The sequence below is a fragment of the Ailuropoda melanoleuca genome, chromosome 1 (assembly GCF_002007445.2).
Source record: "Ailuropoda melanoleuca isolate Jingjing chromosome 1, ASM200744v2, whole genome shotgun sequence".
Taxonomy (NCBI): Eukaryota; Metazoa; Chordata; class Mammalia; order Carnivora; family Ursidae; genus Ailuropoda; species Ailuropoda melanoleuca.
This window is the reverse complement of record NC_048218.1, coordinates 3291575-3318943: the sequence shown is the minus strand read 5'-3', so window position 1 is coordinate 3318943 and position 27369 is coordinate 3291575. Positions and strand designations below refer to the sequence as shown.

The 27369-nt window shown below is 52.7% G+C and overlaps 1 protein-coding gene across 8 annotated transcripts in view; it reads left to right on the top strand.

The window, feature by feature from the left end:
* Nucleotides 1–27369, top strand: part of SLC37A1 (solute carrier family 37 member 1) — a 73117-nt gene that overhangs the window by 12456 nt on the left and 33292 nt on the right. For 5 of the 8 annotated variants that reach the window (XR_004623628.1, XM_034655196.1, XM_034655187.1 and 2 more), the window contains exons 1-8: nt 7–627; nt 3899–4131; nt 13415–13496; nt 20540–20672; nt 21337–21415; nt 24728–24863; nt 26212–26288; nt 27171–27337. Coding sequence is in view for 7 of the 8 variants with exons in the window: in XM_034655196.1 (XP_034511087.1) it covers nt 4076–4131; nt 13415–13496; nt 20540–20672; nt 21337–21415; nt 24728–24863; nt 26212–26288; nt 27171–27337 (730 nt within the window). In the remaining variant the exon portion in view is untranslated. Of the gene's footprint in view, nt 1–6; nt 628–680; nt 3568–3898; nt 4132–13414; nt 13497–20539; nt 20673–21336; nt 21416–24727; nt 24864–26211; nt 26289–27170; nt 27338–27369 lie in introns of those variants that run through there. The other 3 variants (XM_034655172.1, XM_034655182.1, XM_034655179.1) reach the window with 3 other exon arrangements.

The following is a 27369-nucleotide window of genomic DNA, read 5'->3' as shown; positions in this document are numbered from 1 at the left end:
GGCCGGTCCCTGCGCTCCGGCCGTCCGCCGCCCCGCCGGCCTTTGTGCTTGGCCTTGGCCTGGGCCGGGGCGTCTCGACTCTTGCCTTGTCTCCGGAGGGACCCCAGCGGCGCGGGGATTCCGAACGAGTGGAATCAGGGGCGAGCTGAGCGGTCCTTCGGGCGCCCCTCCCCACCCTGGCGCGGCCGCGGTGACAGCGGGGGTCCGGGGACCCCGCGGGAGGAGCCCCGCGCACTGGCCGCCGCGCGCCGAGGACGTGGGCGTGCCGCCGAACCCGCCTCCCCTGGGGACCGGCCGCCGGGGAGGAGTCGGCGCTGAAAGCTGTCCGGGAGGCTCGGGGCGCTGGCGCTCTGGGCCTCTGGGCTGTTTGTCTGTTGAGCAGCTGGTTCCCGGAGCTCGTGAGCTTCCCGGCCAACACGAGTGACAGCGTCCTTGTGGATCGGTAGGAAAGCGCTGGAAAGTCCCCCACCTGCCGACCTCCGACCAGCGGGCTCTTTTTCCCTCTTTCCCCCACCTTCCGGCGCTCCCCGCCCTAGCAGCCACGCGGCCGCTCCTGGTGACCGGGTGACCCCGCGGGACCGTCCGGATTTGCATTTGAACGGAGGACTCTGGAAAGCCAGCCCCCAGGTTTGCATTTCTAAAGGTGGAATTCCGGAGCCTGTCTTTCCTTCCCTCTCCTGGGGTTGGGAGCTGGCAGGTGGCAGCTGGCTGCCGGGAAGGTGCCCCCTGCCTGGGACCAGAAATTGTGGGAAGTTGTTTTGAGTTGGTAACTGTGTTAGGTTTTCTCTCAGGGTCCTTCCTTGGTCTCCTTGTAGGTCAAGACTCCAGACCTTCAGCGTCTCACCATGTAGCCTTGGACCCCATCTGCGGGGTCTATTTTGTGCATCACCTTGGACATTCAGTGTGTTGGGGGAGGGAGGGGAGAGGACAGTGGTGCACTGTCCTTTTTGTGTTGAAACCACAGGAAAAAGATAGTGGTCACTGTCAGTAATGTTTAATATGGAATACAGTCTTTAAAGTGCAAACCGTAGGAAGTATTTTCTCTGGAAAGGAGGTTGTATTCATTCTCCCTCCCCTCCTCTTCTCTCTCTCTCTTTCCAGAAAAAAGAAAAAAAATTTTTTTTTGGGGGGCACGCGTCTCCCACCCATCTTTGCCTTAAAATAAGATCCCCTTTAAAAACTCTGTCTTAAGTAGGTTATTTAAACTCCACACAGGGCTGCTGAGATGATTTAAAGCAGCACTCCGTTCTGGGAAGGCCCTTTCAGAGTTACTCGTGCCATGACTTTCTTTTCAGTCTTATTCTTGTCATAGAAGCCTATGGAGCTGCTCGGGGTGGCCAGGTCACCCGAGCATGGCCAGAGAGCTGCTCAAGAATGCGTGTTTGCCTCGGGTCATTCCTCTTCTAGTTGCCTGGCTTGGGCTCTTTCAGAAGATGGGTGTAAAATGTGCCTGTTGCAGATTTTGACTGAGCTGCTCTGGGCCGGGGTCGGGGTGGGGGGAGCTGAGGTCCCTGTCTGATGGCAGAATGACACTGGGTATTGTGACTTCTCTCTGGGAGTGGTGAGCTCCAGGAGCACCTATGAAGAGTGACTAGGGGAAAAAGTATGTCTTCGTTGTATGTAATTGGGCTGTGTGCCCATCACAGGGTGTCAAGCCAGTGCCCCACCTCGTTCCCCTGTGCTCTCCAGAGGAGGAAGAGAGGGAGGATGGAGCTGAGAGCTTCTGGACCTGAATTTGCCTCATGTCCAGCCTGCTGGGCAAGCTGCCTGTCCTCATCAGAAAGGAGTGCCATGCCTCACGGCGGGCCTCACAGGGCTCCACAGGCTCTCCGTGCAATCCGTGCTTCTCAGGGGCCACTGCCCGGGCCCTGGAGCCTCATTAAATTGAGCTCTTCACATCCCACGTGTAAAATCACTACCTTTAGCAGCTTAACTGCTCTTCTATGAGAATTCTAGCACTTGCTTTCACCCAATTCACAGGGGAAGACCCTGCAATTGTTTTTAAAAGAAGTTGAGATTTTCTTCCCCTGCTGATTTCCAGGGCCTTCTAGTTTGTTTTGGGTTTTTTTTTTTTTAATTACAGGTTTTACCAGAATTGAGGTTTACTGATTGATTGATTCAGATGACAATAGACTAGACAAGCCACACCTAGAGAAGCAGTGTTTGGACAGGGGAAGAAGGTAGACTCCATCCATCCGTTTTCAGGCACTGTAAAACTTAAATCCTTTACTCTGAAGTCATCGTCACAAAATTGTTTCTCAAAGTAGATTGAGACCCAAACAGGAGCCCACTGACTTTAAGCGGAATTTTAGTAAAATATTCTTTAGATTTTGAGCAAAAACAGCTTTGAAGCATTTGCGGAGATCGGTTTAACGCATCTCTCCAGCACTTGCTCTGTGCCAAGTTTGCACCTAAGTCCGGGGGATGGGGGGATGGGGCGGCCCCCTGCAGGCCTGGCTCCCTTTCCTGGATTTGCAGTCACACTAGCTGCTTTTTAGCAAGCGTCTTCTGCGCACCAAGCCCAGTGCTAAGCGCTTTCCATGGATGATCTCCTTTCTTCTCCATAAGAACCCTAACATGTAGGTGCCATCATCCCGAGTTTTTAGCCGGGAAGGTGGGATTTCCCAGCCCAATGTCGGGGCGGCAGGTGGGGCGTGGGGTGGGCAGTGGGCCGGCTGGCGAAGGTGTAGTCTGGCTGGAGCAGACACACAACCTCTCCACTGCCTCCCTGAGAGAGATGCAGGGGCAGGGGCAGGGGTCCTGGGATGAAAACGCAGCAAGGATTCTGAATGATTTTGCTAAAAGCCTGCAGGGAGATCCTTGAAGGAGGCACGATGTGTGGAGGGCCGAGGGCTGGAATTGGGGGGGGGGTGCCCAGGCTCTTAGGAGTTTAGCTGGAGCCTTCCAACAGAGCTATTTGCTTTGCTTGTCTGTAACCCCAAAGAAGTTCTTTGAAGACATTAAATAAATTTCAGCAGCTTTAAATGGAGATGAATGTTTGCTCAAAAGTAGATTTTTTTATAAAAAATCATGTAACTGGTGAATTTTCAGTGAGTGCTAAGAGGAAGCCATGCTCCTGCAGGCCTCAGGTCCCGTGTCGTCTGATGCATTGGTCCAAAAGATTCCTTGTTGCTAAGCATAGAGGACAGACTGAAAAATAACACATCGTGAGGTTGGCTGTGGGACAGGAGACCAGGCCTGCCTGGCGTGCTGGGCGTCCCTGTCGGCTCTCAGGCCTCCCTGCCCATTCCTTTCCGTCTTGCTCTGCCTTCGGCCCTGACTTCAGAATGGGGTCATTTTCCATGACCTCGCAGGGGACCACGGAGATGGGGCAGATGCACAGTCCGCTTCCTCCCACAGAATCGGATGCGTTTCAGTTCCGTTGGAAGGCCGCAGTGAAATGATTGGCTTGATGACCCGCCATCTTCCCCAGGCCTGTGTGCCTCTCTGTTGGTGTGGCTGGGACGTAGACTGGTCCCCAGGGGGTGGAGTCAAGCGTGTCCTGTTCCCTGGCATGCTCTGGTGATTGAGCACACGGTGGAACCACTGGGCACGTCCTGGTTTCCCGTGAGTATTGATATCAGTTCCATAGGGTGTTGCGGTGCAGAGTGAACGGGGGGTTCTGTGGGTGTCTCCCGGATGGAGAGGGGCTCTGGGTCTCTCTGTTCACCATCAGAACACCACGTGGAATTCCTGGCTGTGATCTTTGCACAAGCTGTCCCCGCGGGCAGACGCTCTACCTCCATCTGGTAGCTCTCACGGGGGGCGCTCCCTGTCGAGCTGGCAGTCCAGCTTTGCTCTGGGCTGGCTGACACCCACACCGGATGTTACTTCGGCCAGGGACTCCCACGGTGCCCGTTGGGACCCCTGACTTTTCCACTCCTTGTTCTCCTTGTAGAGAGCCGAGCCTCTGCCCGAAGGAAGAGGGCAAGCGAGACCCAGCAGGACACCTCGACGCACCTGCCAGTCCACGGGAGCTGCGGGGACTGGAGAGAAATACTTGGAGCCGGGGTTCATAACCTATGCATGAAGCATCCTGTCTTGTGACCAGAACTCTGTGGTCAGCGCGGCGTAAATGGCTCCTCTCCCCCCCGGCATTCGCCTCATCATCTCATTCTCCCGGGATCAGTGGTGAGTGCTGGCACGTCAGTGCTCTGGCCTGGCGCTGCGTGGAGGCGCAGGCCCTCGCATGGCCGGCGTCATTATAAAATGCTCGTGGGTGCCTGGCCTCCCCGTGTGACTGTTGAATGGCTTATCGGTGGTGCAAACTGTGACGAGGAATGTTGCTAAGGTGTCCTCGGTCTTCGGTTCTGACAGTGACAGCTACTGTTCAGACTCCTTCATAGTTTTCTGTAGTTTCTATAATAATCATGGTGTCCACAGAAAAACGACCCCAGGCTACCGGTAGGATTATAAAATGGCTGTGGGGGAAATAAGTGTGAACTCTGAGCCCAGTGAGTGGCTTACCAGGGGCAGAACTCGGCTGAGAGAAAATGAAATCTAAACAAGTTAGATGCAGACCAGAATACCGCTTCCTGTTCTGCGAGCACCCTCACCTCGCATGCTCTGACAGCCCTTCTTACAGTGGGTTCAGGAATCCCACACTCCTTAGACGAAGAAGGGGGTGAGGGCAGAGGCTAGAGCCAGCCTCGCCGCCCTATAGCCCACCCTCTCAAAAGTTTCTCTTCCCTGTTGATCTCTATTGGGAAGGAATAAGTTTTCCTCTATCCTCTTAGGCTCTTGGCTTGAGGGCATGCAAATTAAACTACAAAAGACAGATGTGCTATGTAGGGGAGGTCTCAGGAAAATGTGACTCAGAGGGCTTATATGCCATCTTAATAAGGGAAGAGAAGGAGGAGAAGGGCATGTATGGAAAAACAAATGACTTTTTGGACAGGTTAAATGGGCCCCTATGGGACTAGATGGGAGACATCTCCCCTGGTTACCCTGGGGGCAGGGTTTATGACACTTGAGTTCTTCTAGGTGGCTGTGCTTTTAGGCAGATGATAAATTTCAGGAATTCACATGCCTTCCACTCAGAATACTTTCTATGCCATAGTGGCGTATTCTGGACCCCTTCATCTCTTTCACCATAGCCGCTTGTGGCCATCACACCCTTTTCTGCTTCTCAGGCCCCTGCTGGTTGGTGGGCACCCACAGGGCCTCAGGGCTGACCGCAGACCTCTGCCTCCCTTCCAGAGCCCTTGTCATTTCATTTCATGTCTACCAGCAACCTGGCCACAGGCTTTAGACACTTACCTTTCATCTAGTGGGTGCTTACCTTCAGTTTCCTTGTCTGTTTTGTAACTTTATTTTGATACAATTTTCAAAACCACAGAAGAAAATTGTAAGAACATCACAAAACTCCATGGAACTCCTGTATGTCACAAATTCTTTCTTTCTTCCTTTCTTTCTTCCTTCTTTTCTTAGATTGAGGCGCTGGTGGAGCTGGGCTTCTGAGGCTTTAGTATACACATGCTCCCCCCCCCCCAAACTTGTTAAAATGCACATGGTTACTCAGAGGTCTGGGGTGGGGCCTGAGAGTCCGCGGTTCCCAGGAGATGCGCTGCCCTGAGTCCATAGACCACACTCTGGGTAGCGAGGATACAGAGTGTTGTCTGCCTCAGACTCGCTCTTTGACCTTTACTTCCTAGATCCCAGCTTCCTTTGCTAAAAAGGGAGAGAGTTGACTCTAACGTTCCTTCAAAGGCTGTGTTTTTCTCCCACCGGGCATTGCCCTTGCTAACAACACCTCGATTTCCTTTGGGGACCCGACTGCCCTCCCTTGTGTGCAGTTGTGGGACTGATGCAGGCTGGCTGGGTCCTGGGACCCAGAGGAGGGCCCCGCAGGACCAGCCAAGAAGGCCGTTGGCTCCACGCAGGATAGCAATCAGACACGAACCGAGAGGAAGTAAGAACAGAGTTTATTAAAGATATAGAGAGAGTGTGGATACAGACAGCGTTTGGGAGACTCAGAAAGGAAAGAAGCGTGAGTCTCGTATTTGCCTGGGGCCTGGGGTTTTTACTGATTGTGGTTGGCGCCTGTGTCTCCGCATTGATCCGGAAACAGAGATGAGGGTTTATTTGTCCTCTGTAAGTCACTTATGCCCTGGAGCCAGAGGTCTTGGTGAGTCGTTGTCTTGGGAAAGTTCATGACGACTCCTCCTAGTCACTCGTTAGATGTTATCTGTTGTGCTGGAAGACTCCAAAGAAATCATTAATTCCTTAACGTTATCTGTTCTGTAACAGATGTATAAGGCGGGGATGTGGGTCCTAGCAAAAATAGAAGCAGGAAAAAGAGGAAAGCAGTTTTTTATGGGGTTCCTTTAGTTTCCCTATCTCAGTGGGTGGGTAAGTCTCAGGACTTTGGGGTTCATTATGGCGGCCGACGGAGGCCCCGAAGCTCTGTTCCCATGATGTTTCTCCTTAGCCCACGTCCCCCCCAGGAGGCAGGCTAGGACCCTGGTTGGCTACGGGTCTTTCTCCTGGGACGTTGACTCTTGAGAAGAGTAAACCTAGGGGAGAGGGACTGTTGAATGCGGCGAGTCTAGCTGGGGGCTGGGGCTCAGCTGGCAGGCACATCTTCACATCCTGCCCTCCACCCTGTGTGTGTGTGTGTGTGTGTGTGTGTGTGTGTGTAGATGTCTATACACACACACACACACACAACTTTTTTTCTGAATCATTTGAGAGTCAGGTGTAGGCGTTATGCCCCTTTATTTCTAAATATGTTAGTGTGTATTTCCTATAAGACGTTCTCCTATAACTGCATGAAAGTCAGAATCGAGAAGTTGAACATGATATAATAATACCATGATCTAATCCATGGTCCATATCCAGAAGTTATGTCAGATGTCCCATGATGTCTTGTCCAGTGTCTCCTAGTCCAGGACCCCATCCAGAATGACGTCTTGTGTTCAGTTGTCCTGTGGGTTTAGTCTTCTTTAATCTGAAACTGTCTCTTGGCCTTCCTCTGTCCTTCGTGACCTTGACATTTTTGAAGAGCACAAGCCATTTATTTTGTAGACTGTCCCTTGTTTTGGGTGTCTAGTTAGTATTTCCTCATGATTAGATTCAGTTAACGCTTTTTTGTCAGGAACACCACAGAAGGGAGATAACTCCACACTGCTGGTGAGTGAGCTGCGGATGTGGGTGCTGGAGGGCGGAAGGGATCAGGTGCTGTTGGCTTGGAAATAACATTATCAGGAAGAGCTGGAGACAAAGGGGGAGCATAGATACATATGGGTCTGCGCGTGTGTTTGGTGTGTGTGGTGTGCTTGCTGTGTATTTGTGTGTGTTGTGTATGTTGCGTGTGAGTCACGCACCCTACCCCTGCCTGCGGAGAGGCCGTGGGAACAGCAGCGCTCCGTGGCTGTGAGCACCGTGGTGCCGATCTTGGGCTCTGGGTGCCATCTCCCACAGAGGGAGCAGGCATCCTTGGACCCTGGGTCGATGCCAGGACCGGGGCAGCAGGCAAAGTAAGACGAGCGGGACTAGTTCGGACCAGAAAGTAAACATGAAGGGGCTCTTGCTGGCTCAGTCTGGAGGGACTTGAGGTTTAAAGTGAATGACACTAGCGATGGATTAGCCCGTGGAGTAAAATAAGAACGTGCGTGTGCACTGCTGTGAGTACGTGTGTGCACAGGTGGGAGATAGGACGCCCGCCCCCGGTGCCTGCAGCTGTAAGTAGAGCCGCCGCCCTGTTGGTGATGGTCAGGACGACACACTGGGGGGAGACCGGAGGGACAGGAGAGCCGTGTCAGCTCTGAGTATGGCCCCACAGACTCCCTGTTAATTACACGGAGTGAAGACACGTCGCTCGCCTGAGCGGTGGACGGCGGCAGAGGGCCCTTTCACCGGGTGGTCAGTGCCAATGTCACCAACATCCTGTCTCTGCTTTCGGATGCTCCGGAAAGGACTCGCATCGTAGCTGTGTGTGGTTTCCTTGTTCCTAAATTAAGGACGTCTGCGGACTAATTTCTATCTCAGATCCTGCTGCTGAGTTACTCTCCTCCAAAGCATTTGTTTCTCCTCGTTTGCGTGGGACTCCGATTCATGACACTCCAGCGAGGAAACAGAGACCGTGCTCTGCCTCTCCCAGGCTGAAGCAGGCTGCCGGTCGTCTGGGAGCACATGCCGTGTTCAAGAACACGTCTGAGGAGGGCCTGCGGGTGCACACCTGTTCTGCGCTGTCATTGCCTAGATGCGCTTTCGCTTTGCCAGACACGTCGCTTTAACCCCGATGCTGTTCTTGTGGGGCTGCTGGATGCGAACGAGGCCACCACTAGACAAAACCACACAGCGGCACGGGGAGTGAAAGGGTTCGGGAGCCCGCTCGTAATTGTACGTGTTTAATATTCCCACGCCTAAACGGGACACCGAACAGAAATACAAGTATCGGATTGCATCTGTGTCCTGAGGCTGCCGTAACAGCCCCGCATGCAAGAGAGGCTGGAAGTCAGAGACCCAGGTGTCGGCGGGGCTGCGGGGCTCCGAAGGCTCCGGGTAAGGATCCGGGGAAGGATCCCTCTGCCTCTTCCAGCTTCTGGGGGTGGCTGGCAGTCCTTGGCCTTCCTTATCTGGGCTCTGCCTCTGCGGTCACGTGGCGGTCTTCCCTGTCTGTCCCTGCATCTTCCCTGCCTTTATAAGGACATCAGTCATTGGATTTAGGATCTCATGCAATATGAGGTCATGCATGGGTTCAGTGTGGCCTCATCTTAACTAATTACATCCGTAGGACTCAATTTCCAAGTAAGGTCACATTCTGAGGTTTTTGGACGGACTTGAATTTTGGGCACGTAGGATTCAACCCAGGGCAAAATGGATAATAGAAAACAAATATACACATTCCCGCTTCATAAAGGGCGAGGGAAACAGAAAATGAGGCTAGAACGAATGAGGACGTGGGAAAAGGAATCAGGAAGGTTGTGTAGGATTTTGGTCCCGTAATCCCGTTAATCCCATGGAAGTAAAATGTCTGCTCACTCTCCAGGACAGGTGTATTGACACGGTGCTGTGGTCAGACCTTCTGGAAGGGAACAGTCAGCCTGGGCTGCTGGCTCTTCCCCTCCCCAAATCCTATGTAAGCAAGATGAGGAAAGGAAGGGAGAAAGGACAGATTTAGAAATAGGGGAACTAGAGTGGGCCCCGATACCAGCTGAATAGAAGGTAGGGCTTTCCTGTTTAAGAGACGTAGATTCTGTCTCCGGCAAAATTCCAGTTTGTTATGTAGTGTTCACCCTTTGCCCCGACTGCGGGACAGCTTCTCCCAGAGGCCCTGCCAACCTGTAGGCCGTTACCCTCCCCAAAGGGGCCGATTCACCACGGGAAGTTCAGTTCCGTCTGGAACCATATACTGCTCGCTCTGTGGCCCCTGTGCTCACGGGGCGTCCCCCAGCGAGGGGCAGTCAGGGGAACCTCCTTCATCCCACTAGGCCCTGCGCTGGTGAGAACGACCTACAGAGCTGCCCGTTAGGGAGGGAAGCAGCAGCCCAGGGAATGAGCGTGGAGGCCCAGGGAAGGAGGATGGCAGCCCAGAGGTGGAGGCCGCAGGCCCAGGTTGGCTGCTAAGTCCTGATAACCTTAGACAGACTTTGCCATCTAGGAATGCGGGGTGTATCAGGGCCCCTGGGGCTCTTCAGACATGATCTGGACACACAGAGGAGCTCTTTATTTCTGGGTTTGTTTATTCTATTTAGTAAATTCGTTCATGTGTTTAACAAGGATCAGATACTTGTACGTAGAATATTCTGTTTATGTCTGGGTAGAGACTAGGGAGCATGAACCCCAAGGCCCACTGAAGTAGGGCCGCTCTCTCAAAACCCTTAGCTGGGGGGCGATGAATTCACCTTCTCCTGGTGAGCCCGTATCATGGAGCATCCTCGAGGGCTCCAGACTCTTCTCTGACACTCTGATCTGGGAGGTGCTGGGACTGACTCAGTCCCAGAACACTGTTCATGCTCCTTGTGGAGATTGCAGAAGGAACCCTGTGCCCAGCTGGAGTCAGCTCAGGGTCCCTGCAGAACGGGAGCCCTGCTCATGCCCTTCTGCCACTCGCACGTCTGCGGTAGCTGACTGTCCACTCGGGTGGACACTCTGTCCCAAAGTCGCGGGCCTTTGCAGGCCAAACAGGCTGGTTCTTCAGGGTTAGGGGCCGTGCCTCCTGAAAGGAGAGGCCGGCCTTGCCTTCCTGGTGGGGCGCCTGCTCTCCTCTCCTGCCAAATACTCTTCCCACTGACCTGTTTTCTTCCCCAAGAAGTACTTTTCTAGAGAGTGGTTCAAACTTTGGGGCTGGAATGAACTTTTCTCTTCTTGCCCAAGTATCTTGTTTTCTCTGGTCTGTGATTCATTTCAGTCTTGCTCTTGGACTTCATAAACCAGGAAGAGCAGCAGGGCCTCAGGCCAGGCTTTCTTATGTCATCAGCCTTGTTCACAGCATGTCCACGTCACTGACTTTCTCATGGAGGTCAGTGAGGTATTTATATTCCTGCCTTCTGTGTGCCCTTCTAAAAAGTTGCACAGAAGCTAAAAGTAAAAAATAGATGTGTTCTTAAATGCTTGGGTTACAGGCTTCTAAGAAATTTGCAGTTAATTCTGTTACAAACCAGTTAATGGTTTCTGTCTACTCTGTGAGCTCTGCGTTCATCTTCTGTGTCCCAAATTTCTCTTTGACTGTAGTTATTTTTTTAATGAACATTTAAAAAGTTTCAATTTGCACAAAGCAAAAGTGGCAAAATTTTTAAATATAGTATTATGGTGATGTTGCAAATAGGATTAATAATTGACATAAGATTGAGTGAATAATAGACAGCATAAGACAATTTAAAATACAGTTATAATGTATTGTTTGTTTGTTTTAATCATGATAAGTGCACGCACTCCTCCTTAATCCCCATCACCAAGTTCCCCCATCCCCTGCCCACTTTCCCTCTGGTGACCATCAGTGTGTTCTCTAGAGTTATGAGTCTGTTTCTTGGTTTGTGTCTCTCTCCTTTTTTCCCCTTTGCTCTATTGTTTTGTTTCTTAAATTCCACATATGAGTGATATCCTATGGTATTTGTCTCTGACTTATTTCACTTGGCATAATACTCTCTAGATCCATCCGTGTCATTGCCAATGGCAAGATTTCATTCTTTTTTAGGGCTGAGTAATATTCCGTGTGTGTGTGTGTGTGTGTGTGTGTACACCACATCATCTTTATCCGTTCATCAGTCAGTGGACACTCGGGCTGCTCCCATATCGTGGCTCCTGTAGATAACGCTGCTATAAATGTAGGGGTGCATGTATCCCTTTGAATTTGTGTTTTTGTATTTTTTGGGTGAATACCCAGTAGTGCCGATACTGGATGTAGGGTAGTTTTATTTTTAACTTTTTGAGGAACCTCCATACTGTTTTCCAGAGTGGCAGCACCAGTTTGTATTCCCACCAACAGTGCCCGAGGGCTCCTTTTTTCCCACATCCTCGCCAACGCTTGTTGTTTCTTGTGTTGTTGATTTTAGCCATGCTGACAGGTGTGAGGTGGTATCTCATCGTGGTTCTGATCTCTTTCCCTGAACCGAGTGATGTTGACCATCTTTTCACATGTCAGTTGGCCATCCGTATGTCCTCTTTGACGAAATATCTGTTCATGTCTTCTGCCCATTTTTAAATTGGATTGCTTGTTGTTTGGTGTTGAGTTGTATAAGTTCTTCATATATTTTGGATACTAATCCTTTATCAGGTATGTCATTTGCATATTTCTTCTCCTATTCTGTAGGTTGCCTTTTAGTTTTATTGATTGTTTTCTGGGCTCTGCCAGAGCTTTTTATCTTGATGAAGTCCCAGTAGTTATTTTTGTTCTTATTTCCCTTGCCTCAGGAGACAGATCTAGAAGGATGTTGCTACGGCCAATGTCAGAGAAAGTACTGCCTGTGTTCTCTTTGAGGATTTTCATCTCTTCAGACCAATATCTTTCATGAATATAGACGCAAAAGTCCTCAACAAAATATTAGCAAACCAAAGCCAACAGTATACCAGAAAAATCATGTATCACAATCAAGTGGGATTTATTCCTGGGATGCAGGGGTGGCTCAGTATTCAGACGATCAATGTGCTGTATCACATCGACAAGAGAAAGGATAAAAACCATATGAACACTTCAGTGGATGCAGAAAAAGCATCTGACAAAGTACAACCACCATTCATGATAAAAACCCTCAGCAAAGTGGGTCTAGAGGAATATGCCTCAACATAATAAAGGCCATATATGAAAACCCCACGGCGAACATTGTACTCAGTGGGGACAAACTGAGAGCTTTTCCTCTTAAGGTCAGGAACAAGACAAGGATGTCCACTCTCGCCACTTACCCTACCTAGTGCCGGGAGTCCCAGCCTCAGCAGTCAGACAAGAAAAAGAAATAAGAGGCATCCAGATTGGTAAGGAAGAAGTAAAGCTCTCACTGCTCACAGATGACATGATACTGTATATAGAAAACCTGAAAAGACTCCACCAAAAAACTGCCAGAACTGATACGTCAATTCAGTAAAGTCGCAGATACAAAATAAACAGACAGAAATCTGTTGCATTTCTGTACGCTAATAAAGCAGCAGAAAGTGAAATTAAGAAAACAATCCTATTTACAATTGTACCAAAAACAATAAAGTGTCTAGGAATAAACTTAGCCAAAGAGGTGAAAGAGCTACACTCTGAAAACTATAGACACTGAGGAAAGAAACTGAAGAGGACACAAAGACACGGAAAGGCAGTCCATGCTCATGGATTGGAAGAACAGGTATTGTTAAAATGTCCATACCACCTAAAGCAATCTACAGATTCAGTGCAATCCCTCTCAAAATACCAACAACGTTTTTCACAGAACTAGAACAAACAATCCTAAAATGTGTGTGGAACCACAAAACACCCCAAAAGGCCAAAGCAATCTTGAGAAAGAAAAACAAAATTGAAGTTATCACAATCCAAGATTTCAAGATACACTACAAAGCTGTAATAATCAGAACAGTATGGTACCGGCACAAAAACAGACACATACATCCATGGAACAGAATAGAGAACCCAGAAATGGACCCACAACTGTACGGTCAACTCATTTTCAACAGAGGAGGCAAGAATACGCAACAGGAAAAACACAGTCTCTTCAACAAGTGGTGTTGGGAAAACCGGACAGCCACATGCAGAAGACTGAAACTGGACCAGTTTCTTGCACCATACACAAAAATAAACTCAAAATGGATGAAAGACCTAAATGGGAGACCTGACACCATAAAAATCCTAGAAGAGAACACAGGCAATAACTTCTCTGACATCGGCCCTGGCAACATTTTCTAGATATGACTCCAGAGGCAAGGGAAATATAACATATTCTTAATGCATCTTATATTATTTTATGTCATTCCCTACCTCTGTTTTGTGTTTCAGGTACAGAGCCTTCATTTTTATTTTGACATTTTTGCTGTATGCAAGTTTCCACTTATCCCGAAAGCCTATCAGCATAGTTAAGGTAAGAGATCATAAAAAGCGCCCCGTTTCATATCCTGCCTATAATTTCTGTAGGGAACTGGTAGTTATTTTAGGAACCAGTGTGGGAGTGGGGGAGCGGTGAGATAAATGGAGAAAACAGATGGTTTAGAAGCAGGTTGTCCTGCTTTGATTGTTAGTGTCTCTTTTCTGAAATGAAAATTTTTGAAATGCTTTTAGGGTGTATCATTTTAGAGGTGATAAACTTTCAGTTATATTAATTGACAGTTGCAGGATCCTAAAGCTTAATTAAATACTTATTCTGTGAACTTCTCCTCCGAATATATCCCATCTTAAATTGTTCCCCAGAGCGCCCCTGCTGTCGTTGTGCTCTAAGTCTGGCTGTGAGGGTGGATCTCTTGTTCTTAGACCCCGAGCTTCTGTTTGAGTGATGGGTTTGCAAGAAGTTACTCAGCCGTCATTTAACTACACTTTGAGGAAAGAAGATTGAGGTGGACAAACCTACATAATAGCCAGTTATGACTGGGGAAGAAGCAGGGTCATTTTCTTACCCTCGTAGGAATGTCATCATTTTGCCTATAAAGTTTCAACAGGCTTTTGACTCTTGATTGTAGAAGGAACAAGGAAATTGTCCAGTGCCAAAGATTGCTTATTTACAGCTCGATTGCCCCCTCCCTCGCTAGTCGTGGGCAGGAACACAGATCCGGATCCAGGACTGTAATTCTGACCTTGTGCAAACACGCTTTCTCCATTCCCACCGAGTGGTCTTCAGGCCAACAGGAGAGGCAATGCTGAGCAAGGCTGTGGCTTCTGTGGACAGTTTTGTGTTCCCCGTTCTCCTGTAACGCCCAGAGGACATTAAACAGCATCCATCTATGCAAAGGATCCTGTAATTCTCCCTTGACCTCTAGGAAGCAGGAACCTTCCATGCCCTTCACGGCGCTTGCAGATTTCTCGGAAGTTTTGATACACCAAGTTTTAATGGCTGTGGAAGTATTTGCAGACCTTTAAAAATGTGGTTTTCAAAGGAGGGGACAAGAGAGAGTGGGCTTTAATGCACCCAAGCAGGACTCTAAAATCACCCAAGGACCGGCCACTGCATTTGAATGCCACCACTCACTCTCCGTCTTCCTCGTTAGGGAAACGAACACACAGCTCAAGAAAGGACAAGTGATAAAGCGGAGGAGACTGTTGGAGAGGTCCCCGTGAGCACCACGGGGCTGGCGGAGCAGGAGCGCTGGGAGCCTGCTGGGCTCTCAGGATGGAGCTTGGAGGGGGGAGGTGGACGCCTGGAGTGGCAGATGGAGGACAAGCCCTCACCTTGAAGCCGCAGGCCGGTGGCAGAGGCTTGCTGGGATGCAGGCAGTGTGGGGAAGGCGGGCTGGCCGTGGGAGGATCTTTGTGGCAGGACAGGATGCTTGGATCCCATGTGATACCACGACGGGCCTCGTGTAGCCAGGAAGGGATGTGGCATTGTCGTGGGCACCCTCCCAACTTCCCAGCTGGGAGCTTGGGGCCTCCTGATGAGCGGTGTCACGAGGAAGCAGGGTCCCACCGGCTCTTCTGGAAGCATTGTCAGTCCTAGCGCTTGCTGAAGCCCGTGGCCTGACACGGTGCGTCTGATCATCATTTAGCAGAGTCCTCACGGCGGCCTGGGGACTCAGGCGCCCTGTCCCCTCATGCAGGGCAGCGCCAGCTCCAGTGAACGCTGCGGGGTCCTGCTCTCAGCCCCAGTGCCACGGGGCCTGCAGGGCGTTGGAGGACCCGAGTACGTCCACAGCCCTGCAGCCAGCTTTTCTTCCGCACACAGAATTTCAGACTTAGCACCTTAGCTGTGCGTGGACCTGGATCGGCCTTGCACTGAATCTCCTAAGATAGATAAGGGCGTCCCACCGCACACACTAACTTAACGTTACAGTGCCTTCCAAGGCTTTCACATGCTTTAGCACATCGTCTTTATAGAACTGGAACTAGGGATGATTCTGGGGACCCGAGGAATAGTTTGAATTATCTGTAGTCTGTATTTCCTACTACATTATAAGCACAACAAAATGAAACCATATTTGCCTAGCTGGAATTGATCCCAGTGGTTGTGATTTATAAAATGGCTCACATTCTTTAATGACATTTGAAGACTGACATGACATATGTCATTTCAGTGTAACAAAAAGAAAACCAAGGTGCCAGTGATGGCCCCGGGCCGGGAGCCAGTGGGGGTGCAGGCACAGCCCTCCTCCCTCCCACCTGCCATCCCGGCCACCTGTGCCCCCCTGGGAACGGCAATCCCCGCTGGTCTGAGCGTGAGTGCCCAGCCCTCTCTGCACACACACAGCTCAGTAACAGATGGACAGCAGCTGGGAAAGCTGGCGGTGCGCACCCCTGCCCTGGGTGGGAGGGTTGCTCTCTGGAAAGGCCAGTGTCCCGGGATGGATGCAGCAACGGAAGGCCGCTCCAGGCGAATGTCTCAGCAGTGCCTTTTTCACTGAACAAAGTCATCCAAGAATTTATGTGGAAAAATGTCCAAGAGTTAACGACCAAGGAAAGTGTGGGAAGGATAGCATTTTTAAGCCACTGTAATCAAATTTTCATGGTATTGCATGAGAACAGACCGAGAGGTCTGTGGAAGAGAATAGAAAATGCGGCATGGTGGACAGAGACGGTGGGGAAGTGTAGCTTTTTGAGCGAACGGCGGGAGCACGGCTGGTTATTCGACTAGAAGAATAAAACTGAATCCCTGTCTTATAAAAATGGGTGGATTAAAGGTGAAAGTGTAATAAATAAGTAAAATTCCAAGAACAAAATGAAGTCCGTCTTAGGTGTGTGAAGTTGGCAAACCGGAAGGAGGACGGCCGGAAAGGGTGGAGACAAGGGGCCAGAATCTCTCCAAGCTGGATGAGCCGTGTGCAAGCTTGCAAGTGGTCACCAAGGCCAGCGAAAGTAGCACTAGGTCGCCTTACACCCACCGTCCGAACACCTGACAGCACACTGGCCCGGGTCACGGGTGCGAGGGCAGCAAGGGCGGGAAGGCAGCCGGGCGCCACCGATGGGAGTGCTGGGGTGCGGCCCTCCGGGGGCATTCCGTGAACACCTCCTGAAATAGAAGAACATGCACCCCTCAGCCCTGGAACCCTGGCCCGTGAAAATGAAAGGGTCCACGCTTAGGAGAGTGTGCATAAGTGCCTGCATTGTAGCACTGTTTGCAATTAAAAAAAAAAAGGAAAAGGAAAAAGGGGGGGAAAGCCCTGCATATTAGGTGACCCTAATCAGCAGGTGGAAGTCTGCGTAAATTATGGCCAGTCCATATTCTGACATGTGCAACCACTTAGAAGAATTAGAGGGGCGCCTGGCTGGCTCAGTCAGAAGAGTGTGTGGCTCTCGAGCTCAGGGTCGTGAGTTCGAGCCCCATGTTGGGCGTAGAGATTCCTAAGAAAAATAAACTTAAAAAAATACATCAGTAAACCAATAAACCAATAAGTAAATAAATAAGCAAACAATTAAAAAAAAATAATTAGAGCCACACCAGTTGACAGAAAGATTTCAGAAAGGGCTATTTTGAAAGAAGAGTTAAGGTGTACCTAAGTCTGCATAGGATTCCAGTTTTGAAAAATCAGCCATGAGCAGAAGGCGCCCCTCTCTCTCTCTGTACACGTGTGTCAGTGGGGGGGGTGTGCGCCGCTGTCCCGTGGCACCCGTGTTCCCTCGGAGCACCTGACCACACGCGGGTTCTGCCATGCGTGCGGCCCGACTGTCCCGTCCTCCTGCCGCCAGCGCTGTCTCAGGCACCTGGCTGCTCTGACAGCATCCCGCAGGCTCCCAGTTCTGGGGACTGGGATTCCAGGGTCTGGGTGCCCGCGGGTGGGGTTCTGGTCAAGTAGTCACTCTGTGACGTTGCTCAAGTTGCAAGCTTAAACAACAGCCTTCCTGCGTGTGCCTTCGTGGTAGGATGTGTGCCTGCGGCTGTGTGGACATGTGTGCATGTAGGACAGGGTCGCCTTGGACGGCCGTGCTCCCTGCAGATCCCCTGTGGTTCCATTTCACTGCGCACTGCTGGGGTGGGGGCAGCGGGGAGGGGCCGGGGCTGGAGCGGGATCTGCGGGGGGACAAGTGCAAACACCTCCACCCCACCCCTGCCCGCCTGTCCCCCCACACCCGCATTGCTTGGGGCTCCTGGCTGCTCACTGTGTCCTCCCACCCTGCAGACACCGTCCTCCCCCACCCCCACCCACACTTTCCAGTCCCCGTGGCATTTGCTGTGTATTTGGTTGTTGCTGTCACACCGTGGGTCACACGGACCGTGCTAGACGGCCTCGAGGATCATGTTCCGGGCACGCTCCACGCCATGTAGTCTTCTGATCGCTCAGCTTTTCGTGACCGCCGGCCGTCGCATGTGGATTGGTTCATGGTATCTGTTGAAGCACTCTGTGAACATTGGCAAAGGCGACTCCTTTTGTGAAAGTGAAGGGCCAGTCCCCCAACGCCATCACGCCGTGGTACGAGCCCGTTCACCCGCTGAGCATTTTTCTGATAGGTTCACCTTGGTCTAATTAATCCTTAATTTCCCCTCAAACACCAAGTTGGGGAGTAAAACTCACTGAAGTACGACATTACAGCAGTGTTGTTAGAAAGCAGCGTGCGGTGATGCAAGCGTCCCGGGGCCCTTTGTGGCAGACAGCATGAAGTCCTTCCTTGCTTTCGTGCAGCGGCCGGAGGGGCGGAGATGGCGCTTCCAGTGTGCGGGGGCAGGCTGTGAGTGGGGGACCCCCTGTCCACGGCTGCCAGTCACCACGCCCTGGGTCCTCTGAGAGGCCACAGGGAAGCGGTCCCCACATGGTTCATGGAGGTGGGAAGTCAGCAGCTTGGCCCCAGGGTGTTTGGGACAAACCAAAACAGAAGTGCTTTTCTGTTTGTTTCTGAAACAAGAAGGGATCCTTCCCAGATCTTTTCTGTTTCTCACAACGGCTGCTCCCTGGGAATCTGACCTGATGGGAGAGGATGTGGGAACCGCACTTGGAGCAGGGGTCTACAACCCCCTCTCCCTTGCTCCCGTGTAAGGCCCTGCGTATGGGCTCCCTCTCAGCAGACGGTCCCCCCACAGCCTGCCTGCAGCTTTCTTTGTGGGAGGTGAACCGGGAGGACAGTGAGGCGCAGCCTGTGGCCCAGGGAGAGGCTGACTTCTGCAGGCAAAGAGGGGGAGCCGAATATAGACTCGGGAATGGGGAAATGTGAGACTGCCCGCTGTGGGAAGGAGGGGCTCGGCCTCCCCAGCCTCCCTCCGGAGTTCCTGCCGCATGCAGCCGGGCGAGCCCGGAGCGTAGGCAGGGGCAGAGGGGACTCTGAGTAATCCAAGGAGGACGACAGGAAAGTTACTTAGCAAACACTTAACTGAGTTTGTAAACCAGAGCCCTTGGCTAGTTTTTAGGGCAATGTTTGGAATTCTAGCAGAATGGCCAGTGATGACCGCAAACCCACAAGACCACAGAGTGGCCGCGTCCCATGTGCCATGCCAGGTCTCAGTGGCGTGTGTCCATGCAAAACCAGGAGGTGTCCCGCCCAGGCTGACCACAGCCCTGGCAAGGGCGGCCGCGTGGAGGTGATCCTTTTTGGTGACTCCTTTCTGAAGAAATGGGTGCCGGCAAAGGAAGGTGGTGGGCAGGACTCTGGCTGCTCCCTGCCTGGTGCACCGAAGTGGAGCTCCTTGCCTGCTGCCCCATGTCCTGACCTGGGGGGAATGCTTTCCTGGTGCCCCCCAGCCCCCTGCCTCTCTCAGGTGGCAGCCCAATAAAGAATGCCCCTTTAGGGCTCTGTTCCTGCTAAGGGCCACCTCGCTGACCTTGAGGATGCCTCCTTTCTGCCCTCATCTGGAGGATTGCTTCCTCTGAGCCACTTGGAGTGAAAAACCCAGAAAACACACAGCAGGTGGCAGGGAGCCCCAGGGGAGGGGACTGTCAGATGCATGGAGGTTCCCCCATAACACGATGGGCCCGGGCCATCATGTGGCCCTTTTCTGGAAGTGGGGTTCATCTTCCCAAGGAGCAACCCGTGCCCTGCACACGTGCCCTGTGACCACTCCTCTAGCCGTTCCTGGCACCTCCAAGCTCCACTGCAACGGTCGCCTTTCCTCACGGGTCGCCCTGTCCCAAGCACGTGCTGACACGTGGCGTTGAGCATCACCAATCCCAGCACGTGCTCTGTGGGTGAGGAGGGGCGGCCCCGTCTGCAGGCGGGCACACGGAGGCAGGGGGGAGCAGCTTGCTCAGGCCCCCACACCCGTCAGCCAGAGAGCTCCCGAGCCTTACGCTTCCCTTCCACCCGAGCACCTTTGCCCCTGGCCTGCCTGCAGGCTCCGTGGACAGCTTGGTGGGCTGGTGGCATTCTGCCCCAGCTGTTTTGTTGTTTTATTGAGGTATGACTTGTACACAGTAACATCCACAGATCTCAGGTGTCTAGCCTGGCAAATATTTACAAGCTCGCCTGGGAAATGATCACCTAGGCTTGGGTCTGGCCCCTGTCCAGCTCCAGCTCCAGGCTCCGTGTGCCCTGTCCCCCACCGTTACCCTCATTCCGGTAACCAAAGCCCCATGAGTGCCACTGAGGGTTCGGTGCCTGTCCTCTAGGGTCATAATTGGAGTCCTGCCATTTGCACTGCCCGTGTCAGGCTTCCTTTGTGTGACACTTGTCCGCATCGTCGTGCAGACCTGTGGCTTGCTCCTGTGCTTTGCTGGGCAGTGTTTGGTTATATATACCCAGTGCATAGTGTCCGTTCCTCCACTACGGGCCGCGGTGCCGGGATGGCAGCAGGCAGCGTCCAGCCATATGGCTGCTGAGAGCGGTCGTCTCTGGGGCCCCACGTGGGCCTATGCTGGCTGTGTGTGTGTTCAGGGCTGGGCGCGGTGGAGGGCACACGAGCCTCACTCCCCACAGGGACTTAGTGGGTCCTGCAGACAGACCGCCTCCAGGGGCCCTCACTCCACCGGAACATGGTTGTCCTGGGCAAGCTTTCGGCTGCGAGCCCGGGGGCCTCCCTGAGCGCACGTCTGTGGCCTCTGACACCCGCGGATGTCCTAGGGCGAGCTGCACAGGTACTGTGCTACCCTGTACGAGGGCCAAGTCGGGTTCAGCAGCTGGAGCCGGAAAGCCAGTGACACGCCCCGCCGCCAGCCAGCAGACAACGAGACGGACTGCAGCTGGGCCCCGTTTGGTGAGTTCTCCATCCCTCCCCGCATCCCACGTGTGCACTCGGATCCAGAGTTCCGGAAGTGCCCCATCCTCTGGCTCCTCCACGGCTGAGCAGTGGGCGGCTGGGCGCTGCCAGAGTCCCGGCCTGGCCCATCTGAGCTGCAGTAACCACGTTCTCGAGCGTGACTGCCCGGCCACGGACAGCCGTCTCCTGTCAGCTGGCTCTCCTTCCACGGCCACTGCAATCTAATGAAGATCCCTTGTATTTTGTCTGTGTCGAGCTGCAAGAGGATTTTCAAGCATCAACCGTGGGGGACAGTGGGGAACCCCCAGAAGCAGGGGGTGGGGGCTGGCCTGGGGCGGCCGAGGAAAGCCAGACTCACACGGGAGGCTAAGTGAATGCACCACGTGCGCCCCGTGAGTGGTGGGAATTTCCTCTAATCCAAATAATGTTTGTTTAGTGAGTACTTGAAAATGTGGCCACTTTCTTTCCCTTTGTCAAGAAGCTAGCCAGATGTTCTGCCAGGTTTTCTGCGCTGGAAACGGCCCCATTCTCCTTCCGGGTGCACTGCCCAACCATACAGGGCACGTGTGTGTATTTTATCGTCCTGCGCCAGAACAGAAACTGGTGTTGAGTGTAAAGTAAACAGTACTCACTGTTTCCTGTTGTTTTTCATCCCATGTAGACCAGGACAACTACCAGCAGCTGCTCGGGGCCCTGGATTACTCGTTTCTGTGTGCCTACGCCATTGGCATGTACCTGAGGTAGGTTGGCTTGGGTTCTCCGTCCCTTGCTGGTTCTCATCTGTTCGGTGCAGAACGTGTCCGCAGGTTGCTTCCCTTCCCGTCTCTTCTCAGAGATGAGGGCGAAGTGAAAGCCAGCGTGCACGGGGTCCTCTGGTGGTCAAAGCGCCACTGCAAAACTGCACATTCAGATGTCCCGGGTATCGTGGCGATCGGGGCGGACTGTCCAGGGATGGCGCTCAGGGCCCTGGGGTTTCAGATGCACCGTGAGCCCTGCTGCGGTGTCACCAGGGACAGGGTACTGGTGGCTACCAGGGACGCTCCGCAGAGCGCATCCTCTCCTCTGGTCCCTGGGGCTGCCATTTGTTCACACGTCCCAGATTGCCCCCGTCAGAACAGGTTACACACCTGGCTGCCCAGCTCAGCCCCACAGGGCACCTCACCACCCTCCTTGCTCTTGGGGCATGGACCTCAGAGGCACGCTGCTGGGAATGAATCCTGACTCTAGGGCTGGCTCACACAGCTTTGGGCAGGTTACTGCCCCTCTGTGGGCCTCAGTTTCCCCTTTGTGAAATGGGGAGAACGGTAGTTAACTCACAGGATTGTGGTGAGGACCAAATGAGCTGATACATGTAGAATGCTCGGAACAGAGCCTGGCCCGCACAGCGTCCCCAGCATCTTTCCATGTGATCATTAGCCCATTATGAGTGGACCCAGGAAGGTGGAAATGATATGTGGGTAACAGGACATGTGACTGGCTGATTAAAAACTGGCATTGTGTCAGTCCAGCCAGGTTTTAAAAAAAAAAAAATTGTAGGGAGTAAGGCCCTCAGCTCAAGAGGCTTTGCTTGCAGAGACTTAGCGATTTCAGAGCTTGGAGAATCTTGGGAATCCCTGTAAATGCTTAGCTTCTTCCCTGATACCCGCCCAGCATCTGGCATCGTCTCGACCTGCCCCCCACCGCCAGCTCCGGGCAGTTGGTGGCTGGTCGGTGCTCAGTCAGGCGGTTTCTGTTGATGGAGTGGATGTCCCCCCCCGCGCCATATTGTATTTGCACAGTGCTGCAGAACTTCTTTGAATGAATGAATGAATAAGGACGGATACGGACGCCTGCTGCGTGTGACGCAAAACAGAGCACAGCCCCGCGGAGGAGAAGGCCATGTGCGCATTACGCTTCGTAGGGCCTGAGTTGCCACGACGCGGCTGGCCATATGCTATCTCGAGGTCAAATATTTATGCTCCAAAGACTGCAGTCTTACCGGACGCCAATAACCTATAAAAAGTATAAAAAGACCCAAAGGTTGGAATGTGTTTTTCTCAGTTACTAGAAAATAGTATTTACGTGTGGTTCTCAGCTGGGAGTGATTTTGTCCCCTAGGCAACATTTAGCAGGATCTGGAAGCGAGGTTGGTTGTCACAACAGGAGAAGGGGGTGCTTCTGGCGTCTAGCAGGGAGAGCAGGGCTGCCAAGCGTGTTAACAGCACAGGACAGCCGCCACCGCAGAGAATGACCCTGTGCAACGTATCAAGAGTTAAGAAGCTCTTAAATAAGGTGGTTCTATTGTTGCTTCTTTATCGGGAAAGGTAATTTGTCCTACAACTTGCTAATGAGGGTTCTTGTAAAATTCTAATGTGAATCCGGAGTAGACTCGTGACTGTATTGAGGGCATACCCTACTTATTTGCGTGGCCTTTTAGTGACATCAGGGCACGTGGCTGGGGAAATGGATCGTTAGTATGTCAGGTCAGTCGTCTGCAGTGGGGCCTTCATTAGTGCAGGCCCTTCCTGGCAGGTGCGGCATGGCCTTTAGTCCGTGTATGGATCGGATATGATATGGGATGGCGTCCATTCCCTTAGGCCGTTTCTTTAACAACTTTGGAGTAGAGACTAAATTTGGGCCCAATGTCGTATAGCAACACTGAGAACATTTGTCAGCCCTGGCCGATGGCACTAGCTCTGTCCCGTGACATCAGACAGGTCAGCCAGCCCCTTTGGGACACGTTTTCTCTTCTCTGAAGCCAGAGAGTTGAAATGGATCGCTTGTTTAGCTCTAGAATGCTCTTGAGTTTGCTTTAGTCATTTGGGTGGTGCTAGGTAGATCTTCCCCCTTTGGGGTCTTCAGAAGGAAAGCTTTCCTGATGTATTGGTTCTTGAGATGAAGGACAGAATTTTGGAGCTAGTTCCCTGAGCATTGTTCACGGGCAGGCAAGTGTCATCACGTTTCTTATTTATTTGACTCCCAGAATGGCTACATGCAGGGAAAGGAGATCCGTGGTTTGCAGTGACTGCAAAAGCTCACAGTCACCTGTGATTATCCTGGGGTTTGTTCACTTAGTAAGTGACAGTGACAAGTAGCTCCACAGTGGCATGTCTCCCCGGGCCATCAGGCATCCACTTCCCATGGCACGAGCAGCCACCACCGACCCAGCCCCTCGGCCACTTCGATCTCATCCGAGCTCCCAGACAGCTCTGGGCAGGAATTGTCCCACGAGGCCAGCTCATTAGCGAGTGGCATTGCTGGGAAAGGAGCAGAGCAGCCCTAGCCACCTGTGTCAGACCTCATGTTAAAGAAAATCTGTCTTCAAACCAGGTCACAGTGGTGGCGGCAGGAGGGCAGCTAATGGCAGAGCCCATCCAGCCCGGTGTATGAACGCAGGTGACCTAGTGACAGCTCCAGGGCCGAGAGACTTGCTGAGGCCACAGGTGATCCCTTTTCATGACACACGTCCACAGTCTGAACATCAGCTCTTTAAATACTATGCATATTTACCGGACGTTGTTTATATAAAAGCAGGAGTAACTAGCGGGACAAGCTTTTGCTGTTTTGTTTTGTTTTCAGATTTTATTTCTCCATTCCAGAGAGAGAGCTGGCAGGGTGGGGGGTGGGGGGGCAGGTACAAGCAGACTTCCTGCTGAGCACGGAGCCCAATGTGGGGCTCGATCTCAGGACGCCGAGAGCGTGACCTGAAATGAAAGCAAGAGTCGGACGCTTACCCGGCAGCCCCCGGCCCCGCCCCTGGCGCCCCAGGATTTCGGTGGCTTTGATTGGCAGCTGTCACGTGCAAGTCACAGTGTTTGAGGTCTATGACTTGACAGTTAGTGGCTTTTAATAGAAGAAAAGTCTTAAAAGATGTTGCCGGTGGCCAACTTTGGGTTAATGAGTGCTGCACTGGAGACAGTTGTGATGAAATCTTCCTGGAAACTGTAGTGCATTCGAGTTCTGAAAGCTCCGAGAACAGCGAGGAGGCATCCGGAAAGATCACGGGTCCTTCACATCTTGGGTGTATCTGTCTCCTCATTTCTCATGTTTGCTTCTTTTTTCTCCATCCTCAGCGGCATCATAGGGGAACGCCTGCCCATTCGGTATTACCTCACGTTTGGAATGCTGGCCAGTGGCGCTTTTACCGCCCTCTTTGGGTTAGGGTATTTCTACAATATCCACAGTTTTGGATTCTACGTGGTAACTCAGGTAAGGGCTGGGTGCGTGGCTCCCCATGGACGGGGGGTCCGTGACGAATCAGATTGAGCGTTTGTGCCTCGGGTCCCCATCCCTGCCACAAGAGAAAGCTGCGGGCTGGGGGCAGCACTGTGTCCTGTCTGCCGTCGGGGGTCGGGGTCGGCACGGACCTGGGAAGCCCCGCTTCCCTTCCGCTCCATCCTTGCAGCCTCTGTAAGGCCTCCTTAGTCCCAGGAGTTGTCTCTTAAAGAGCCCACTCCCACCCCCACCAGCACCCCAGCAGGGGGACTGAAGCAGGAAGCCTGTGAGCCCTTCCACCTTCGTGTGGAAGACTGAGATGTCGTGTCCTGTGATGCATTTGACCTCTCGAGTTGGAGGGACATGAGGTGAGGCAGGGGTAGGAGGAAGGGAGGGCCCTGGAGTTGCTGGCAGGAGGACGGGGCTGCAGGCAGTCAGCGGGGGGAAAGCAGAGAGCCTCACGGTGCTACAGGGGGCGTAGAGGCCAGGGCAGGCCGTGTGGCCGTGCCGTGCAGCGGGGCCCGTCCGTCCTGCCGCCCTTGTTCCTCCGCTCCCCACGGCCCCGTGGGTAAGTACTGACTGCACGTAGAAGGTGACTTGCCGTTCTGCTGCTCAGCCTCTGAGGCTCCCCACATAGCCTGGGGGGCGCTATAATATCACAGCAGATGGTATGTAGTTTGCTTGTTAAAATGTTGCCATAGGACTTGGAAAAGTTTTAATTACAACAGTGATTCACACTTTATAGTAAGTGGGGAATCAGAGGGAGGGAATGCACAGTTTCCCAGAGTCCCAGTATGTTCCTAGAGGGAGGGCAAGCCTGACTGCCCACGAGGCCAGACCCACGGCCCCCCGTCTCCTGGAGGGCTGGCCAGCCCAGCGGCGGTGGGAGGGGGCAGTCAGCTGCACCTGGCCTCCTGTCTGTCGTGCACTTGCCCTCGACGCCCCTGAGACTAAAGCAAACCTGCTCCCCATTCCTGAGCCTCTTCTTAGAGCCTAAGCTCGGAGTGCTTAGGAGAAATGCTTTCCCCAAGCGCGGGCTCCGGTTTGTGCCCCCTTTAGAGGGTCAGCATGCGGGAAGTGAAACGTGGGGTCTGCGAGTTTCTCTGTACGCCGTCACTCTTACGATCACACACAGGTGCACGTGTGTGTGGTTTAAAACACATCTTTGGCTGTTGAGGCTCACATCAAAGAGTGTTTTGCTGCCGCCTTTTTGCGGGAGTCCCCACTCTGCTCCCAAAGTTGCAAAGAACAAGGAGGAGTGAGCTTTTGTGAGCCTGGCCTGAAGTCGGGGCACACCCACCCCTTTCGGCTGACAGTGAGTCCGTTTTCCCCTCTGTCGCAGATCATCAATGGACTGGTGCAGACGACCGGCTGGCCCAGCGTCGTCACCTGCCTCGGCAACTGGTTTGGAAAAGGAAGGTGAGCAAAGGTGGCCCCACTTCCAGCAGCATTTATTTTTTTGCGATTCTGATGAAAACCAGACCACCACCTTCTTATTAGTTCATTCTTTGGATTTACTGCAGAAAAAGCCACTTTTACGAGTCCACTGTATGAGGGAAGGTGATTGAAACCTCTGGGACTTGGGGTGCTGAAATTCAGGGGTCCTTCCTCCCGGGAGATGCCCCCCGCTCCTCGCACCGTGTCGTGGGCGGGGCGAGTCTGACCAGCAGCTGCGAGCCTGCGAGCCTGGGAGAAACACGGAGCTTAGGGCCCTGCCCCAGGTCTTCCCAAGACTCGAAGGCACGTGGAAGTGTGGCTGGTCCTGAGTAGGTCACCCTGCGCCCAGCAGCAGAGCCGTGCTCAGCCTCTGGTGACAGGACCACAGTCCAGATCCCACTGTGATATCCGAATGACACACAGCGTAGGAAGACACACAGGGTAGGAAGAGCCCAAGGCCACGAAACGAGACAGGGAAGCCAGGACGAGAGCCCACTCGGCACGCCTGGTCTAGATCCTTCCACTTCGTTCATGTGGTGGGCTCCGTGAACGGGGTATTTCCTCAATGACTGTAGTTAGATTATGGAGGCACGAATTTAAATCTGGGGCTTCCAGGAAGGTCAGGGAGAGGCTTCTGTCCTCTCTCTAAGCACAGAGTTGCTGAGCTCTGAGCAAGGTGTGCACTTGCACCACCCGAGGTAAAATAAGGACCCTGTTCTGTGCACGTCTCCGGCCCTCCCGGGAGCGGCCTTCCAGAGGATCTCCGTGGCACCTCTCACGGCCTGGGCACCACCTGTCCTGCACCTGCTGGCCCACGGAAGCTTCTCAGCGCCATTTGCCATCTTGTGTTCTGTTGTGTTGCAGGCGAGGTTTGATTATGGGGGTCTGGAATTCCCACACCTCTGTGGGCAACATTTTGGGCTCCTTGATTGCTGGCTACTGGGTGTCCACCTGCTGGGGCCTGTCCTTCGTCGTTCCTGGGGCCATCGTGGCAGCCATGGGGATAGTGTGCTTTCTCTTCCTCATCGAACGTAAGTACACACAGCCTTGGAGGTGACGCCCC